The 20833-nt window shown below is 39.8% G+C and overlaps 1 protein-coding gene across 1 annotated transcript in view; it reads left to right on the plus strand.

Moving 5' to 3' along the window:
* Positions 1-20833, plus strand: part of LOC150087460 (uncharacterized) — a 64152-nt gene that overhangs the window by 31480 nt on the left and 11839 nt on the right. The window contains exons 2-4 of the mRNA XM_090372081.1: positions 18546-18720; positions 18988-19129; positions 19924-20098. Coding sequence (XP_090228207.1) covers positions 18546-18720; positions 18988-19129; positions 19924-20098 — 492 coding nt within the window. The remainder of the gene's footprint in view (positions 1-18545; positions 18721-18987; positions 19130-19923; positions 20099-20833) is intronic.

Consider the following 20833-nt stretch of genomic DNA (forward strand, 5'->3'; position numbering starts at 1 on the left):
AAAGTTGGTCCTATATTAATAAAAACTTTGAAAAGTAAGAAGAATGAAACGTGATTCCAATCTTTTAGGGGGGGGGGTGTATGTAATGACACGAAGGAGTTTAGGGCAGCTGCAAAAAGTCGATCTGGTGAATTACTGAAATACATTCATCGTCAGGCAAGGAAATTGTAAAAATCACCCCAACAATTCTGCAATGTCTTTTGCAGTTATTTCCTAAATAAATCTCAACACCGTACGATTACAATCACGACGGATTATTCAGAATAATTACGTTATACTTTAGTTACGTTATACTTCAGAATAATTAAGTTATACCATTAAAAGGTGTGGGAACTACTTTATTTGTACTACTACGTTCCCAGTGTTGTAACAACACTGGGCGAAGTTTTTACGGCTCCAGCTAATAGAGAAGTTTTTCTTAAATTTTTACCATTTTGTTGACTTTATTTTCTAGAAGTAGCTTTATATTCCTAGTTACGATACATAGTTTATTTTTCACTTAGAGATTTTGTAGGTTATTATTTAGTATCAGCAAAACTTATAACCGTTCGAAACTTGCTGCTACTGTTGTATTATAGATACGAAATAGCGTAACGTATATCTTGAACTTGATAGCGTAAAATATAACGTAAAACCACACAGCGTAATACGTAGCACTGTATTAAGAAACTGTTAGTTTAATATAGTATTGTCAATTAATCAATTAAATTTATAAACTTACTAATTTTTATTGTTAATTAAATTGTATTTACACGGAAATTATGTCCCAGACTAGAACGGCAAAGCAACGTGCGAAAAGTAGCGAAAGTGCTGTGGTTCCGGGGGAAACCGAAGCGAGCAACTCTCCAACGCATCACAATCTAAAAAAATGTGCAAAATGCGACATCTTTGTGTATCTCTATCAAACAGGATATGACCTAGCCAGGGAGGATGCCTTTGTTTGTGCTAGGTGCAGAGAATGTGAACAAATTAGGCGCCAACTCAGCGTTCTGATGGGCGTCATGAGAGCTTGAAGGGTTGGGTAGATGCCCTCGAAGGAATTAAATTGGGGACCCATCAAGCTTTCAGATGCCCAACTGAACGCCAGACCTCATTCTTGTGCACAAGGTAACACAGCGGCAATCTTCAGGGCAGAATGCGCTGGTCCCACAGGAGCTAGTTATTGTCGGTGACTCAATAGTCATGGAAACGGGGAATATATTGTGCAAAAAGGATAGGTAGATTAGACCGATGCATGTTTGCCAGGGGAAAAAGTTGATGAAGTTGTAGAGCAGATATCATATTTTAAGTACACAAAAGGTGATATCGTTGTACATGTTGGCACTAATGACATTAAGTGTAGTAAGTGTAGGAGGTGGATTTACTTAGCAAGTACAGGTCAATGTTGAAAAAAACTCGAGAGTTACGGTTAAATTTGCAAGTGTCTGAAATCCTGCCCAGACACGATAGGAAGGAGTACATAATGAGAGCCTTGTCAATCAGTTCGGCCTGGAGAAATTGTGCAAGGCTCATAGAGTAGAATTTTTTCAGCGTGCTCTGTGTTTGTTAACAGGAGAGATTGCTTCTACAGGGATGGGTTACGCTTAAATAGAAAGGGTGCAAGAATATTTGCTGGTGCTATCGAGGCAATGTTAGGTGGGTCAGAAAACTGCTAGCTTGGGGGAATTCACAGACTAATAGATTAACAGTAGCTGCAAGCAGATGTGGAAATGATTCTTGCACTGTTTCTATTGGAATAAGCAGCAGCCCGGATTTTTTCTGGAGATATCCAGGATTGCTGGGAGTCATAGTGAAACAAGTAAATACATGGGCTGTGTTACGGTAACTAAGAGTAGGAACAGGTGCATGTATACTTGCATGAACGCCAATGCTAGAAGTATAGTTAATAAATTTGATGAGTTTGAATGGCTGGTCAAGACATCAAAGGCGGATATCGTTGGAATATCAGAGACATGGTGTCACACAGATATAAGCAGTGCAGAATTGGAATTTGCGAAGTACAACGTATATAGAAAGGATAGACAGGATAGGAAGGGAGGAGGGGTTATGCTGTTAGTTAAGAAAAACATAAAATCTAACGAAGTGCATCCAATTGACATAGATGGACAGTGCAATGTTGAGTCAGTTTGGTGTGACAAGCTGTTTGTTTGTTATTTGGTTTTTAGGAGCATTAGCAACTAAGGCCATATTGCTCCGGGAATATGCGGTGGTCATTCCCTGACCTTTCCGCATCCTCCGTATTTGGTGATGGGTGTGACAAGCACTGGGAAAGCAAAAATGAGGGTAGGGTGTGTTATAGACCTAATGACTCTGATTAGTACAATGAACAATTATACAGAGAAATAGAGTGGGCCAATAAATCGAGTGTCTTATAATGGGGGATTTTAACTTCCACTGGAACTTGTGGGTGGTTTCTTGCACAACTAGCAAGGCTTTTGTGGATTTATTGGATGATTGTTTTCTACATCAGCATGTTCGGGAGGCAACAAGAGGGAGTAATACTCTTGATCTGGTTATCAGTAGTGATTCTTTATTCATTAAGAATTTACAGATAAAGGAACCACTAGGTGGCAGTGATCTCAGTGTACTGATGTGGAATTTACTTAAAGATGCAATTACCATCAAGGTAAAGGGAAGGGTTTTTGCTTTCGTAAAAGTGACTACAGTGGTTTCAGAGATTTTTGTTCTATACAGTGGGACCAACTAATGATGTTACCAACAGCAAATTCTAAATGGGAAGCATTCAAGGAAGTCATTTTGAAAGCTACTAGGCGTTTTGTTCCAACTAAGAAATACTGTTCTAGGATTAGGCCCAAATGGATGTCAGATGAACTATTATCAGTAGTGATTCTTTATTCATTAAGAATTTACAGATAAAGGAACCACTAGGTGGCTCCTAGTGTGGCTCCTAGATGTGCCACTAGAGACTTGTGGCAGAGAAGAAAAATGCATGGGATGCACATACATTGTTAGGCGACACAGAAGCCTATGGTAAATACGTACAAGCTAGTCTGTAATCAACTCACAAAGGAGGTTAGCCAGGCGAAGGCAGATAATGAGAATGAGAAATCTTTGGCAAAGATTGCAAAGGAAAACAGCAAGGACGTCTTTACTTATAAAGAAATATAAACACTTCTTATAAACCCTAAAAGGAAGGGGATGAATCAGATTGTTCCACTTGATATCAATGGTGTGATTGTAGATCATTCTGAGATAGCCAAACTAAATCAATCAGTATTTTGCATCTACATTCACATATGAGGAGTTATTCAAGGAGGAGGAGGAGGAGGAGGAGGAGAGTGCCAGATGTTTATCAAACTCTAACAGGGAGTTAAATGATTTTGTAACAACTTAGAGCAAAGTGGGGGAGAAATTGTTGAAGTTAAACATAAAGAAAGGCACCTGGGACAGAAGGGATCTATCCAGTTACATTAAAGGAGATGGAAAAGGAAGTAAGCAAACCCTTAACCATAATTACGGGAGCGTCCTCAGACTCAGAGGAGGTCCCCATGGACTGGAGATGTGCAAATGTATCCCAATTCACAAATGAGGTTCAAAGAGTGACACAAATAATTATAGACTTGTTAGTTTAACAGTAATAGTTCAGACACAGCATGGGTTTGTTAAGGGGAAGTCTTCTCCGACAAATTTTATTGGATACTACGATGTGTTCACAAAGGAACTGAATGCAAAATATAATTTTGATATCATATGCTTGGATTTCAGGAAAGCTTTTGATACTGTTGCACATGGACGACTGCTGCACAAATTGGAGTTAACATTAAGGGCAAGTTGCCGCAATGGATAAACGGATGGTTTATTGGGAGACGGCAGAGAGTGGTAATAAATGAATACTGCTCTACGTGGACTGATGTTATTAGTTATGAGTTGCCCAGGGTTTGGTGCTGGGCCCTTTGTTGTTTTGTGTATTTAACAATGATATCGATGAAGGTATAGTAGGTGTAATGTCCAAGTTCGCAGATGATACAAAGGTTAGCAGGGTTGTTAATGACAGTAAAGACAGTATGCTACTGCAACAGGATCTAGAAAAGTTAGGCAGATGAGCTGAATTGTGCCAACTGAAGTTTAACATTGAAAAATGCATGGGCGCCTCCGTAGCCAGGTGGGAAGGAGCAGCAGTGCGTAGCACACGCTTCTTGATTAGACCGGGGTTCGAGCCCGTTACCACCAAATACGGAGGATGCGGAAAGGTCAGGGAATGACCACCGCATATCCCGGAGCAATATGGCCTTAGTTGCTAATGCTCCTAAAAAAAAAAAAAAAAAAAAAAAATTGAAAAATGTAAAGTACTGCATATGGGTAGCAGTAATCCAAGAGAAACGTACGAACTGTGTGGTACTACACTGGCAGTGGTAGAGAAGGAACAGGACCTGGGGGTAATTGTGCAGACAGATATGAAGTTTTCTGAGCAGTGCAGACAGATATGAAGTTTTCTGAGCAGTGCAGACAGATATGAAGTTTTCTGAGCAGTGCAGACGGTCTACAAGAGTAGCGCAGGTGTCTTGTCAATGATGTACAGGAATTTTTCTTGCAGGGAAAAGGAGGTGATTATCCCCTTGTATAAGGCAATGGTCAGGCCACACCTTGAGTACTTTATACAGGTTTGGAGGCCTCATTTTAGGAAGGATGTAGAGTTGCTTGAACGAGCACAGAGAAGGGCAGCAAGATTGGTGAGGAGAGCAAAGGGGTGCTTTTACCAAGAGATGCTTAAGTAGTGCAAGTTGCAGCATCTGGAGACTAGGCACCTGCGAGGTGATCTGATTGAGATGTATGGTTTGAGCAGGCTCAATGCTGATGGGATATTTCTGTTTGTTGAGATTAAGAACCTGATGGGGATCTTAGATTCAAATTGAAGAAAGAGAGTTGTAGGATAGATGTGCCGAAGGTTGCCTTTAGCCAGCGTGTGGTTGATTGCTGGGACAGACTTCCATCTGTTGTTTTTAAAGTTTATAGCTTAAATAACCTTAAAGCTGAACTAGACAAACATTTGGAATAGCCGGTTGGGTTGAAATGTGAAGGTTTTTTTTTTTTTTTTTTTTGCTGATGCTATATTAGCTTGCTTTCTTGCATCATATGTCTGAACTAATGCTAATGTTAAGATAACGTGCCTTCTATATCGATCAGAAGGCAACAGCTGTTGTGACTGATGGCTCTTCATAGCATGATTCTGGGTGTCGGCTCGGTATGCTGTTCCGTGATGCACGGTGTATTACTCTAGTGCCCCAGCTTCCTTCCCTCAAACGGTCAGCACTCGATCCCAAACAGAAACGTGATTCGACACTAAAGACGACACCTACCATTCTTGATCCCGTATAGCTGGCTTTCGTTGCACCATTGCAGACGCCGACGACAATGAGATGGAGTCAGAGGCAGATGAGGCAACGAACTGTGAGAAATGCAGTTACGCCACCTCTCGCCGACGTCTACCAATCGTGCTTTCGGGTGTTACGATGTTGGAAATATAGGGATTGTGACGTACGTTTCATTGGCTAGTCTGTGGGTTCCATCGATCCTCCCGTTTTGACGTTCTTTCGACGTCACCACGACCCTATGGACTTGTCCGAGTTCCTGCCTTTGTCCGTTGGTGCCAAAAGTGTCCATCCGTTCGGGCATCATGACCGGCACGAACCGCATTTTGTTTTGTTAATCTTTCGACTTCTGGTAACCCAGTGATCTGATCCTTTTCAAAGTCGGTCCTGTACATAAACAGAAGATCTTATGCGTATTAAATGCATTGCACAACGGTGAGCAATTTTTGGCGAATGCTCACCAAAATGGTGAGCATTCGCTCACCATTTTGTTTGCCTGCCAACATTTAAGGGTTTTTATGACAGATTTAGATTGGTATGTCAAGGCTGTAATATACACGTTATTGGATCAAATTTGTATGCCAATGATTTTCAGGGAAATCCGTTTATTCATTTTGGGTTGAGCAGCTTGTGTTTTTTAAGCACACCTTTCTTTAGTCGTACTGGTACGAGATTTTTAGACTACTTTTAGTCTACGTTTCAGGTATCCCCTGTGTATTCTTTTCGGAGTAAATGCTGTGGTGAGGAGTATAAATGGTATGAGTAATCCGTCAGCAGTACTCGACATATCTCACTTATAACTAAGTTCCATACAAGAGCAGCATGTAGCTTTTATTATGGTTATTGCATTGACTTATCGAGTTTTTTTTTGTCCTTGCTTTTTCCCATTATATGTGGGGTCTACGTTTTTATTATTTTGACATGCAATTTTTACGGCAGGATGCCCTTCCTGACGCCAACCCTCACCCTTTATCCGGGCTGGGGATATGCGGTGGTTATTCCCTGACCTTCCGCATCCTCCGTATTTGGTGGTCACGGGCTCGAACCCCGGTCTAATCAAGAAGCGTGTGCTACGCACTACTGATCCTGCCCACCTGGCTACGGAGGTGCGTGCATTGACTTATCGAGTATGAGTGTAAATTGCATTCTTGCATAAAGCGCCAACACCTCGTGGTAGCATTTTTTTTTTTTGGTCGTCGTTTATTCCTGTTCACTATTGCCAATTTTAAATTTCAGTTCTGTAACAATTAGTCTCTTTTTTTTTTTTTTCTACAAGTCTTAAAGGTGCACGTTTAAATTATAACCACCCTGTACTTACTCTCTGACGTTATATCCATTAGTAGCTACTATATATTAACTTTATTTATTTTTTATTTGGAAAAAATGAAGACGAATTGCGAATGAAATATTTTCCTTCCTGCCGAATGATTAATTTAGAAACAGCTTTTAAATTCGTGTCAGAATGGACGTTCGCATCAAAAAAATTCCATTTGTAAAATTATTCTGCGCTGGTGACATCTTTCGGAAAGAAACTATTAAATTACTTTAGCTGTTGGTACTGAAATAATTCGCGAGTAAAATATCCAAACTTCTAAAATTAGTCTCATAAAAAAGTGTCGTTATGTTTGACTAAGGTCACGAGAGCAAGTCTGAAGAATTTCAGTCGCAGATAATTCTTTTTTGGAGACTGTCGGTTAGGTGTTTTAGTGAAATTTTAAACTCTCTCCTGGGATAAGGACAAGGATTTCTACCCGCCTAATTACCACAATACGCGCATTCAAGGCGTCCTCACAAAGAAAAAAAAAAGCCATTTTTCAGACCGACCAGTATATGACGTATTAACCTTTTATAGGTCGGCATTTAGAAAATGTCACCATCATTCCCTCACATGTGAATTCGTGCTGGTATTAATGCAGTAAAAGGTTAGTTGATGGGCTACGCTGCTTATCATAGCACACGGGGAAGATATCCATCTTGCCAACAAATTGCAGGCCACAAATCACTTAGGAATTTATTTTTCGAAATGTTACTGTTTTAGATGCACTTTGCAGTGAGAGAAATGCATGTATTAATTCTTTCGTTCAACATTTTTCAAGCCAACTGTCCCCAACAGCCAAAAAAAAAAAAAAAATCTGTAACAGTATTGTGTCCTTGCTTTTTATATTCCATCGCCAAAATATTAGAAACCCCACTGAATTACAATACATTTTTGTCTTTCTCTTTTTCGATTACAGCGATCATTAAGCATGCGCGTTACGCTAGGCTAGAGCAGGGGTGGCCAACCCTTTCCTGCAGCTTGCTGCATATTATATTATAAATGTGTTGCGTGTTGCTTACGGGTGGAACCCGAAGCTACCGGAATCAACAACCTCCCTCCCTTCCCCACTGATTCGCGCCTGGCGCCAAAAGTTTCTGCTAACTACGTAAAGGAATTTTATCTAAGCAGTTATAATAATAATGATTATAAAACAGTTTTTGGTTTATAAAATAAATTTAATATAGGTTAACGAATAAATGTTTGTTCTACTCGAATAAAAGAGTGAACAGCTCACTAGCGCCCCTATTTACCTGCCATAAATTAACACTAAAAGGTAGTAAATATGAGCCAGTAAATAAGGTTCCCATCATGCCGAAACCTTACTTAACATTTTGGCGACACACTCAGCGCTTGCCAAAATAACTCGACATCCCAACTTAGAATTTTGTAGTTATTCGAAATCCACCATTTTTCTTCCTTATATTTAAGTTTATGTATTTAAGTTAAGAGATGAAGTTAACATTGCCAAAAAGAATGCCTTTAGCAAAGCAATTGCAACGAGAAAAAGAGAAACCTGGTCCGTCTTTGTAAAAAGAATCCAACAGCAAAAACCCATGGGGCCTCATGTACAAGATAGCTCGGGAGAGAACTTACCTCTGATGTCCTCGGCACTGTTACGACCGAGACTCATGAAATCTCTGGCTGGACAGACTCTATCAACCAAATTCTCGACAACTTATTTTCTATGGATAATCCTTCTGAAGATTCTCCAGAGCATATGGCAATTCGGGAGGCAAATAACAAGTACTCCACTGAAGAACGTACCGCGCCATTTACTTTAGAGGAACTTACCTGGGTGGTCGAGAAGATCAACGTGAAGAAGTGTCCAGAAATGGATAGGATTGAATATGTGTTCATTCTCCGGCTGTTAAAATTAAGACCTCTCTACTTGCTCTTGCTCTTCAATAAATGCCTCATGGAAGGCATCTTTCACTCTGTTAGGAAGGTTTCTCTGCTCCGTCTTATCAAAAAGCCAAATAAGCCTGCCTCAAATCCACGTGCCTACCTACAGACCAATTGCGCTGCTTGCTAATCTAGGGAAGATTTTGGAGCGGCTTATGGCTCTTCGACTAACAGCTCTGTTTCAACAACAAATCTCTTTTCTGCCTGTCAATATGGCTTTACCCCAGGTCATTCTTGCGAGAAGGCCTTGTCTGACTTTGTCTGGCACATTGTAAATTCTAAATCCAAATTTGAACTATCTATTATGGTCGACTTCGAGAGTACCTTCGACAGTCTGGTGGAGCAGCGCCCTTGATCGTCTCCGGTCTGCCAGATGCTCCTTTCATATGTGCAAATTATTTCAAAGTTATTTCTCTGACCGCTCAATAATTGTCAAGTCAAAATTTCTCCAAGTCTCTAGGAAGGTCTTTCGAGGGTGCCCCCCAAGGTTTAGTCTTGGGGCCCCTTATCTGGAAGAACATTCATGAATTAATCATAATTGCATCCAGGTGATTGGTGTTTCTGGGTAGCCAACCGACCAGAACATAACAACAAAACACACACAGAATGCACACAAACCTACACCAACACATTTCTGGCCCATTTACAGTTGATTCTGCTCTTCACAGAGACATGACGCGGAGTAACAGACGTTCTAGGTGCCGCTCTGTACATATACACATGTCCATATTTAGGTTGATGGTAAATGAAACGACACAAAACTTCCATTGTTTCTGGCCAAAAATATGTAAATAAAAGTAAGAGAGACTTGCTTTTCTAGACAACAGGATTAACCAAGGCTATTTGAAATAGACTGGGTCAACCCTTGGCTTTCAAAAGAAAAAGAACTGGCCCAAAGCCCATCAGTTATAACAGCGCATGCACTGAAAGGAAATCAGAGTGAAAACAGTGCTGATATGATGCCAATATGGCGATACCCACTTTTGGAAAGCTCTTTTGTATGTGTTTAACTTCGTTTTTTATTTTTCAAATCGGTTGTATAATTTTTTACGTCGTTCTTTATTAATATTTTTTTTCTTGTTTGTTTCACCAACAAAAACTGCTCTGGTTACAAGTGGCACGCGTGTCGCAAGTTGGCCACCCCTGTGCCAGTTAGACCGAATTCAGGACCTTCAACACTTCTGTGTTGAAGGATTGAAGGTATGTGAAAAAAAGGTTTTTGTTTATACTCTGGCACAGCCACGTGTGTCAGAGGAATTTATGAGTAATTAATTTGATAATAAATACATTAATCGTATTTAGCGGTCATGTGGGCTCGAACTGCGGGTAACTTAAACGTCTGTGATACTGACTTCCTACGCTGACCAAACTGCAGCGAAAGCCGTCAGCTTGTGAATGGCTACCCTCTTACAAAAAATAATGAATATAGGCGGGACAGGCTGCTGTAATTGTGACATGAAACATGCTCCTGTCCGGTCTATATCCATGGTTGTTAAAATTAAAGTATCCCTATGTAGAGGGTTCTGGAGCGAGTTCTAAGGCTCGTACTGAAGAGAAATTTGGACAACAGGTACAATAAAGAATGCCCTGGCCATTTATTGGAAAAAAAATTAGTTACAAAATTTGTCACTGTATGGCGCGTAACTATCTTAGTTACGATTATACAAATAACGTAAGTTATTTGCATAATCGTAACTAAGATAGTAAGATAGTAACTAAGATAGTAACTAAGATAGTAATATAATCGTAACTAATCGTAAATTAGATTATGCAAATAACGTAAGTTATTGCCACAGCGCCACTACTCAGTTCTACTGTACTGTATAAAAGCAAAGCAGTCCCTTCAAAATCATACAGTAGACGTTTGCCTGCACTACAGCAGCAATGCCAACAACGCTGCAGGAAAAGGCGCTATTAGTGAAGCTGTACTATCAGAACAGCAACGTTGCGGGAAAAGGCGCTATTAGTGAAGCTGTATTATCAGAACAGCAACAATGCAGCTGCGACTATCAGAGAATCCCGGCATTAGAAAGCGTGGACCTATGACTGTTTGTGCTGTCCGCAAAATTATTGCGAAATTTGAAGCGACAGGACACATCTTGGTGTTCAACCAGGTAGAGGTCGAAAACGAGCGAATTCCTCTCGTGTTGAAGCTGTGGCTATGGCTGTCGTGGATTTATCAAGTAAATCTCCACGTGGTAGCACAAGTGGGCCAGCTGTTTCTCGTGAAGTGGACATGCCGTATTCCACTGTAAGGCTAGTAATGCGTCAGGTGTTGCGGTACTATCCTTACAAGATGCACATGGTACAGCAGCTAAAGCATGGTGATGCAGACATTCGTTTCACATACGCACTTCAGTTTCTGGCGCGAATGACAGTGGATATCACTCGGCCTTGGAACATCCTTTGGAGTGATGAAGCCCACTTCTGCTTAAATGTACAAGTGAATATGCACAACTGTCGCATTTGGGCAACAGAAAACCCTCGAGTTATCCAAGAGGTCCCGTTGCATTCTCCAAAAGTGACAGTGTGGTGTGGATTTACAGCCACATTCATGATTGGGCCATATTTTTTTGAACGGGTAACACCGACTGGACCCCTCACCTGTTCCGTCCCTGGACAGTGATATTATAAAATGTTGGCTAATTTCGCAATACCAGAGCTGCAACAAAGAAGGTGCCTTCAGAATACCATATTCATGCGAGATGGTGGGCTACCCCACATCCACTGTTGTGTCCAAATATTGCTAAGGCAACACTTTACAGACGAACGGGTCATCAGCCATTGTTTCCAGACATCTTCGCCACCCCGATCATCGGACCTCATCCCATGCGACTTCTGGTTGTGGGTTTTTTGAAGAACCAGGTGTATCGGGAAGGATGTCGAACTCTAACATATCTGAAGGACAGCATTAGACGTCATGTGCTGGCTATTCCAGTTGACATGTTGCGTTCTGCTGTACAGTAGAAAATGCTGTTCTTCGAATAGAAACTGTTGTTGACCAAAATGGAGGATACATTGAACAAGTGTAGCGCTGCTCAAGTGATTTGCATTGCCACAGCGCCAAATTTTGTAACATTTTTTTTTCTCAATAAATGGCGAGCGCATTCTTTATTGTACCTGTTGTCCAAATTTCTCTTCAGTACGAGCCTTAAAACTCGCTCCGGAGCCCTCTACGTAGGGATACTTTAATTTTAACAACCCTGTACAACAGGATGGTTCTATTTCCTGTTGCGATTTTTTCCGTATATGCTCTCTAGAATCGGTGCTTGAAAACATAAATTGGACCTTTGAAAGTTCCGAGATCCCCTTTTTCCCCATTGCTGGTGAACCTGAGTACCAATAAGGTTACACGGCTTTATAATTTATTGAGTTAATCACTCTTAAACCAAGTGAAATTAATAATGCTGAAACTACAACATTGTTTAAGAGTTATTAATTCAACTCAACTGTTTGTGTATTTACCAAGTAAACTTTTTTTTTCTTTTTCATATTTGAAGGTCCCTGCACATTCCTCTCATCTATTTGATTGCCCCAATCTCTTCAATTTACATATTTTTACATAGAGTGTTGCACTAGCCAAACCGTAATGATTCTAATAAAGTGCCCTGTAGTATGTAATTTGAGATCATACAGTATTAACTTGTGGGCCAATTAGAAAGGAGCTTATAAAAATAGTGAAAGATATGGGTTTGTTCTGACTGCTTATGTTTTGTGCAGAAAGGAAAGTCACGAGACATTAGTACAAGGCAGATCCATAAGTAATGTCTCTTTGGCCATAAAATATAAAGACAACAGATACAAAATTTCAATTTTGTATTTGTAAATAATATAATTTATTAAACAAACACTGGGAAGGATATACACATTATTCTATTCTACCTTGTTTAATCAGTACATTTTTTGCCATCGTTCTTTGCAACTCACGTATGCACTGTGGTAAAAAGGATGAATCTTGCTGTTGAAGCCAGCCTGTCCTTTTCAGCTCCTCATCACTCAAAAAAATCTTGATCTTTCCACGAGATATCTCTTCACATGTCCAAAGAAAAAAAATCCAAGTCCGGGCTATATGCAGTTTTCTGTTTTAAAGTTTCATCCGAGTTATATGGGCAATGTGTGGCGTGGCACTATGGAGATCTAATATGTCATGTAGAGCGAGCCTTCTTCTTTTGTTTTATAGCATTTTTAAGCAGGGGAAACTTGATTATTAGGTGTTTGTCAATGTCTTTCCTTATTTTCAGTCTGACCTTTCTCTGATAAACCAAAATTGAGACCTTTGTCCTTTGAATTGCCCGATCATCACCCTTAGTGATGAGCGGGAAATTCAAGGTTCTTTTTTTACTAAAGATGGCGAATGCTCCAATTCCCTTGCGATTAGAAATTTGCTTAAATTATTGCATATGTGGTTATTGCTCTGTCTTTTTGAAATATTTCATATAAAATCTCTTTTCTTGAACGCACACAGCCTTTGGTTTTCCACTCTGGCTGGTCACAAATGTTAGTGACTCTTCCTTTAAAACGTGCAAGCCACCTACGAATATTGCCTATATCAACAGCCTTGTTGGTTTACTCCCCAAACTTTTTTCACGAATCCGGAGGTATGAGTTTCTCCTGACGTGAAAAGGAATTCTACGGATATCAGTTTGGCTGTTAATGACTTCAGATCTGTAATAGATACAGACTTTCATTTTAGCGTGTTTGTCTTCATATCTATACTAGAAATATGAACTTCACAATGCTAATTCAGTTACAAAAAAATGTCGTCCAAGAGGCATTACTTATGGACCGACCCTTGCGTATTGTTCTGTAAATTGTATGTATTCTATGGTGAAATATCTCTTCTGCAAGATTAAATGCCCCAGTTTCTGAGAGAAAAAAAAAAAAAACATGACCAATGGCAATAGGAGGGTTAATTGGGAATAATTTCAATTTCGGCCGGTGACGGATATGACCCTTAGCATATGCATCATCGAAAAATAATAATAAAAAAAATATAAAAATAATATTAATTTCAGGAACTGAGTGACTGATCTTCAAGCTTATGTAATAAGGCTTATTACCTTGGAAATTACCAGTGTTTAAACATCAGAAAGCCGGCCGATTCATTGATTCATTTTAGAACGCATTCAAAATGACTGATATAAGAATATTGTAGGTTTGTGCCACATGCTTACTCTTAAATCCTGATATCATTGGCAGGTCTTCCTCAGTGGGTTTGGCATCGCCTCTGGGACCTTATATTATTAAAATTAAAAATAATGCAATACGTCCATTAAAAATAATGCAGGTACGAACAATCCGTTTTACTGAAATAAATAGTAGTGACAAATGATGCAAGAAAGCAGGCATCAGCCAAAAAAAAAAAAAAAAAACCCACTTCCCACATCACTCCATCTCTCTAGTTCAACCTTCAATTTATTTAAGCTATCCCCATACAAAACACCAGATGAAAGTTTGTTCCAACAATCAACCACCCGCTGGCTGAAGACAAATTTCCGCACATATATCCTACAACCATCCTTCCTCAGTTTGAATTTATGCCCCCTCATGTGTATAGTCTTAGCAAGAGGAAAAATGCCATCAACATTGGCCTTACTCAATCCATTCAAGGCCTTAAACATTTCAATGAGATCTTCTCGCAGGTGCCTAGTCTCCAGACGATGCAAATTTCAGAACTAAAGCCTTTCTTGGTAAGAGCACCCTTTTGTTTCTTTTACGAGTCTCGTTGCCCTTCTCTGCTCCCGTTCCAATAGATGTACAGCCTTCCTAAAATGAGGCCTCCACACCTGTACACAGTACTGAAGATGCGGCCTAACGATTGCTTTGTTAATTGGGATAATCAGCTTCTTATCTCTGCTAGCAAATTTCCTGTATATCATTCACAAAACTCCATGAGGTGTTCTGGCAGACTGTCGTACTGTTTAGAGAATTTCATATCTGACTGCACAATTACCCCGAGGGCTTTTTAATTCTCAACTGCCTGAGTGTGGTAACGCACAGTAGATACCACACTGAGGTACCAGCTGTGTGGTACCCTAGTGTGGAAGCCATCTATGAATATTGTTTATGCCAACAGCCTTGTTGGTCTACTTCACAAAATTTTTCACGAATCCGGAGGGATGAGTTTCTCCTGACTTGAAAAGAAACTCTACGGATATAAGTTTGGCTGTTAATAACTTCAGATCTGTAATAGATACACACTTTCATTTTAACGTGTTTGTCTTCATATCTATACTAAAAATGTATGATTTAATCATGAAATAAAGCTGATCAGTATCGTAAAACAACTTCTGAGAGAGGGCGAGTACGTGCTGAGAAGTTGATATTAAGGCTTACTACTTTGTGAGTAGGAAGCCTTTAGTTGAGAAATTTTCGCAATCTCACTTTAGTTGAGCGCCTAGAGGTTATCTGTATCGAAGTTAGCATAGTCAGCGTCAAGATGCTGAATTCTTTGATGGAGTTTGTATGGCAAAACATATCTGCCAGGTCAAGTCTAGATCTCACTGCAGACGGGCCAGTCCTGAGAGGGGCAGGTGAAGTCCATCGACCATACTGGTCCGGAGCCCTGATAGCATTTTAACTGCAATAATCATCCTAATGATTACCTGTTCTGTTAATTTTGTCGAGCAGTGTATTTTGAGATGCAGTCCTTTCGTGTCTGTGAAACTGCAGCTTTTGGATAAAAGGTTATACCCAGAAACCTTCGTGGTAGCACAGTTGGTAGAATCACCGCCTCCCTCACATCGGGTGGAAAAAACCTGAGTTCGAGTCACGTTAATGACGAGGAATTATTATGGGCCTTGTTCACAACATGGCTGAGTTAGTTGGTCTCGGGCGAGAGAAGCGTGCGTTTTTCTCCCTTAAACCTCGCAAAACAGAACACTGCCTACAGAACACACGCAATTTACAGACAGTATGCACGGAGAAATATGGTTGCTGATGATCCTAAAACCCAACAACAACAATAACAACTATAACCAGAAGAGTATGCTTGTTTAAGATGGGGACTTGAATTCTCTGTATTGCAGAAGTGATCTTGTGTGGGATTTTCCTTCACTGAGTATATTACTAGAGCTGATTTAGCTGGATGGATTTAAAGGTCGAATTGGGCGAAGTAAGTTGTTATTTTGTTTAGCTGCTGGTTTATCCTTTGTGTAATAAGTTGGGGTTTTCCATTAATGGTAGTCATAAATTTTACGTCATCCGCCTTTATTGTATTTGCCCTTGTAGGCAACACAATTATTGAAATCACCGTCCTTCCGCCTTCGTGGGTAGCACAGTTGGTAGAATCGCCGTCCTCCCCCACACCGGTGGAAAAGACCTGAGTTCTAGTCCCGTCAATAACGTGAGGAATTTTTATAGGCCTTTTTCTCAATGGCTAAGTTAGTCGGTCTCAGACGAGAGTAGCATGCTGTTTTCTCCCGGAAATTCGGATTTTTCGTCCAGCAGACAGAAAATTGACCTCAGAGCACACGCAATTTACAGACAGCATAAACACGGAGCAACATGTTCTTAGTCCCCGATGCTCTTAAAAACCTAACAACGACCAACTAGCATCTAGATGGTAATTATCGATTATTGAATTGTAATGACATCGGGCCATTGGAAGTAGCATACTTTCGTTTTATGACCCCCCCCCCCCGTCGCGTCTTAAAATTCTTAAGACGATTAATTTGTTTATTCCTTTTGGCTTTTTAAGATCACCAGTGAGCCAGCCAAACTCATACAGGCTGAATCCGACTCCCAAGATCGCTGTCTTAGGGTCTGTAATCGATGCAAAAATCGATGACTAGTGTTGGGGCCGAGAATAATGACTGAAAATTACTAAAACAATTATTGCGCATTAGAGTAACGCACAAATGAAATAACAGCTGTCTTAAATGAAAACTGTTATCGAATAGATTAAGTAAAGAATGTAATTATGAAAACTATTGGAAAAGCGTACAGGAAGCGGCAAATAAAATCCGTTATTTATTAAAACATTTGCGAATTCGAGATCAGAAGGCAACTGTTTACATTTCACTTACTCCAGCCGTAAAGCAGATTACCTTGAATGCGTGCCCGCTGTGCTATCCCGGGAATTCGACGTTTGAAGTTGGGATGTCTTTGCGCTTTAGCGGGGTTACGTCGTATTGGAAAAGCATTGTTTCCGGCGGGAATGCGCCATCAGCAAAAACTAAATGGGAAATATTCAGCTGACGGAACAGTAAACAGCAACTACGCGAGCTTCTTTTGTTTATCGCACAAAAGCCTTTCGAACTTCATTTGCTTTATCCGCGGAGTTAAAAATCATTTATCGAAATGTTTATGGCGATAAAAATGAAGCCTTCGTCAAACAAGTGTGCAGTAATTGAAAGGAATAATTGCTCTATTCAACAGTAGGGAAATGAAGGCGGTTTTAGATAAACAGCTATTTAGGCATTGCAAATGACTCCATCTCTTCCCCCTTCGAATTTACCACCCCTATTGTTTCTGCATAATTATTGGCCTATGGGATTGCGACACGCTTTTAGATCTATCTTGGTTGCTAAGCAACTCCAGCAAACAACCCATCGAAATAGAAATCGCTTTCGTGAAAGAATTGTATTTTTTTTTATCTGTTGTTTCGAAAATCTGAACGTTTGATTGGTGGAGGACCCCTACTAATGGTTGTAGATATTGCCGAAGATTTATCCGTTTCGCAACGGGAACAGTCGCTATTCTGCTAATTCAGCTAACAGGCGGATCAATCAGGCGAAACTTAAGAAGATGTTCGTCTTAATTCATTCCTTTGTATTTTGGCCAGCGAAATCGCATCCTGCTTTGATCAGTTATCGCACTCGGTTGTACGACATTAATAGCCACGGGGGCAGGTGTGCGCGCGCGCCTGCTTATTATTATTCCGATAGTTTCCCAGAAACTATTGATTCAGGCCTCGGCACTCGGTTGGTAAGGGAACTACGCCTGAAACATTTTGTATAATATAAACATTTTGCTGGCTACGAACAGGCGCGTGTGTTGACTGTGGAGTTGGCGCCCGTACGTCAGTACAATAATAGCAATAAAGAAGAAAAAGAAAACATTTTAAGTATATGATCGTGTTTTAGTTTCAAATGGTTAAATATAAGCTTCGCAGATTCAGAAATCAAGCCGTTCTTCCTCCTTCTATATTTATGGAAAATTTGGCCCAAAGGTCCCTCGGCATATTTTTACTCTGTCACTGACCAAAATCTTCACCTTGTTCGTCAGTCTGTCCGCATGTAAAAACTCGACTCCTAATGGATGGATTTTCATAAACTTTTGTAGTTTGTTCTTTTATGCATTTTTCGAACCATTCCAAATTACATCCAAATCGAACAATAGAACTCCAGAGCAATTGTCATTTTTTTGTTTGTCATTCCACATGTAATAACTCGACTACGAATAGTTGGATTTTCACCCAATAAAATCGCACACCAATAGAAATCTGGCAATTGTTATTTCTTTGCCCGTCCGTATGTAATAACTAGAACCTTAGTAGATGGCATTTTCATGAAATTTTATATTTCGCTCTTTTAGAACGATGTATCGAGCGTTTCCAAATTTCAATAAAATAGGGCCAAAGTAAATCCGGCAATTCCTATTATTTTATTTTTTTTTCATGCATATCACATCATGCTATCCATATATCGTATATTTTAGCTGGAGCTTTCTAATATTTAATAGCAACTAATGAACGGGAAACGATTATTACATTTTGATCCTCAAGTTTTTCTCTCAATTATAAGAAAGCTACCATTACTTAACCTTTTCTGTTGTGTATATCCTAATGCGAAGTGGGTAGCATTGCTGCTCTGTCAACGCAGTTTACAGATACGATATATTGACATCTAATTGCCTTAGTTGCCTAGCTTGTATACGTTTCTGGCGGTTATTATCTTTCCATCTCTGATTTTTCAATCAACAGGTGTTTTTATTAAAATACCTGCGATATTTCCAGAACAGTAGTAAAATAACGGATATTTCTTAATTTCTAGGCGTCTATGGACAGCCGATTGTCGGCGCTTTCCACCTCCTCGGGTCAAAGTAATTACAGCTGGGATTCGGGCATCTACGAGTTAGAGGAAGAATATGCTCACGTGGTCCATGAGCGCTCTGATCCAGAAAAGGTGAAGATGGTAGAGAGGGATTTTGTTCCTGTTCAAACCTTAGGTAAGAAAGATAAATTTCTTTATGTTTTGAAATAAGCAAGACGATTATGACCCGAAGTAAATAATTAACAAACGACTACCCTAATTAAGTATTCTCCTTCTAAGGAGCTCCTTGAAGCAGCCGTAAGCAAGACTGACATTTCTAATTGAAATGTACAATTTCTTTTCACAAGTAATTAGGCTTTAAGATGTATCTCTTTAAAACTGCGCTATCTTTATTTAGAATGTGCGCACTGCAAACTGCTAACTTGCTGATTGCTACTTTCAGAGCTGTTTGTCCAAGGCAAAGCGTGTCCTCGAAAACTCAGCCCAAAGGAGAAAGACAGACAAGAAGAGAGGATGATCTTGGAGCGGCTGCGTGAAGAAGGATTGATTGTTCGACCGGAATCCCGAGCAACCGGAGGCGTGAGGTAATCGTTGAATACAGCATATAAGACTACTTACCGCGCCAAAGAATGTCGGCATGCACTCGCTTTTACGCCTTCCCTTAGGTGTAGTTTAAACTAACTGCTTTTCTCTGCGCCAATTGCATTTTCCAAGACTGTAGTCTCCGCGATCTTCCTTGCGTCTAAAGTACTGTGGAAAACACGAATTTAAGTGAAATTCATTAAAACATATACAGGAAGTGGGCAAATTAATGGATCCACTTATGCATTAGAGTTAAGAGTATTCAAGGAATCATCGAAGCATTTCTGATGGAAGTGTATTTGTAAGGGGAAGGCGGAGCGGGGGGGGGGTTATCTTCGTATTCTTGAGACGAGCCTAAGGATTTAATGAATTTTTGAAGTAATAAATATTTAAAACCATGCAGAATTAAATAATTGCATTTTAAGATAACGTAACAAGGAAATAATAAAACATGCATTGGTATTGATCCGAAGATGCGAGGCAACACACTTTAAAAAATAATTCTCTTGTAAGGCTGTATCATTCGTCAGCAGATATTTGGCCTTTGACTGAAAGACGTAATTAATTTTACTCCAGAGAGAGAGAGAGAGAATCTACAAGCAGTTAGAATGGCGAAGACTGTAATTGAAATTGGTCTGTCAGACTCGTAGACTGTCTGGCCCCGTGTTCGAGATAATTAAGGGCACTCCTAATAGGGCAGTCTTCGTAAACGTACGCTGCGAACTTAATCAAGAAGTTCACCTCACCTATTAAAGTGAGCGAGTTCATTAACGTTTATCTCTATCTTCATTTCTAGATTTGAACTGATTTCTGCCGATGCCGCTAACCCCAACAATTACAGTTCGCAAATGGTGAGACGGTTGCCCCCAGTTCGGCTACAACACCTGGAGAAACAGAGAAAGAAGAAAAGGAAGGAGCTCACCTACGAAACGTTAGTGGAGAAGTTGGAGAAAGCCGAAGAAAGAAGACGGGTGAGTTCATCTGAAATAATTATAATACGAATCGAACATCAACTTAAAAAGGCCAGATTTTTTTAGTTTACGCGTTACAAGTAATAAGAAAAATAGTTGTGGGCAACCTTAAAGACTCTCCTATTTCTTTAATGGTGCCCACATAATTTAAGAAATATGTCCTGCTGTTTGGACTTAGTTTTACGTAATGTCTACGCAGAACTCATCACTGTATTTCGTAAACGATCTTATTTTTTTATCTGAAGTATTTGCGAGTAAAATAATTACACATCCCAACAAGTATTCTTCATCGGAAAACGTGGAGTAGATAGATCTGTGGACGCTGATTCCACAGACATTTCATTGTTTTGGATTTATAGCACATCTAGTTTTTGTGATGGAATTGATTACATGAATATGATTACAAAAACTAGACGTGCTTTAAATCCAAAACAGGTTTGGAAACTCAGCGAAATAGATTCAAACAATTACAATGTTTGAATCTATCTAGATCCTTGTTTTTTCATAATTTAATTATTCGATTATAAATTGTTTCAGGTAAGATTCGGCTAATTATTGAAATACATTCATCAGGCTTAGAAATTGTAAAAAATCAAATTGCAGAAATTGGTAAAAAATTTACCAATTATACTTTAGCTGTCCTCCAGGTGACTATTCGAACTAGTCGTTCAAATGGATTACGCGACTGGTTGAACGAAAGGAAAAAGTTAGTACTCTGTCTTATGGAGGGAGCCA

This window comes from Mastigoproctus giganteus, chromosome 4, assembly GCF_048544385.1.
Source record: "Mastigoproctus giganteus isolate SK-2022 chromosome 4, ASM4854438v1, whole genome shotgun sequence".
NCBI lineage: Eukaryota > Metazoa > Arthropoda > Arachnida > Uropygi > Thelyphonidae > Mastigoproctus > Mastigoproctus giganteus.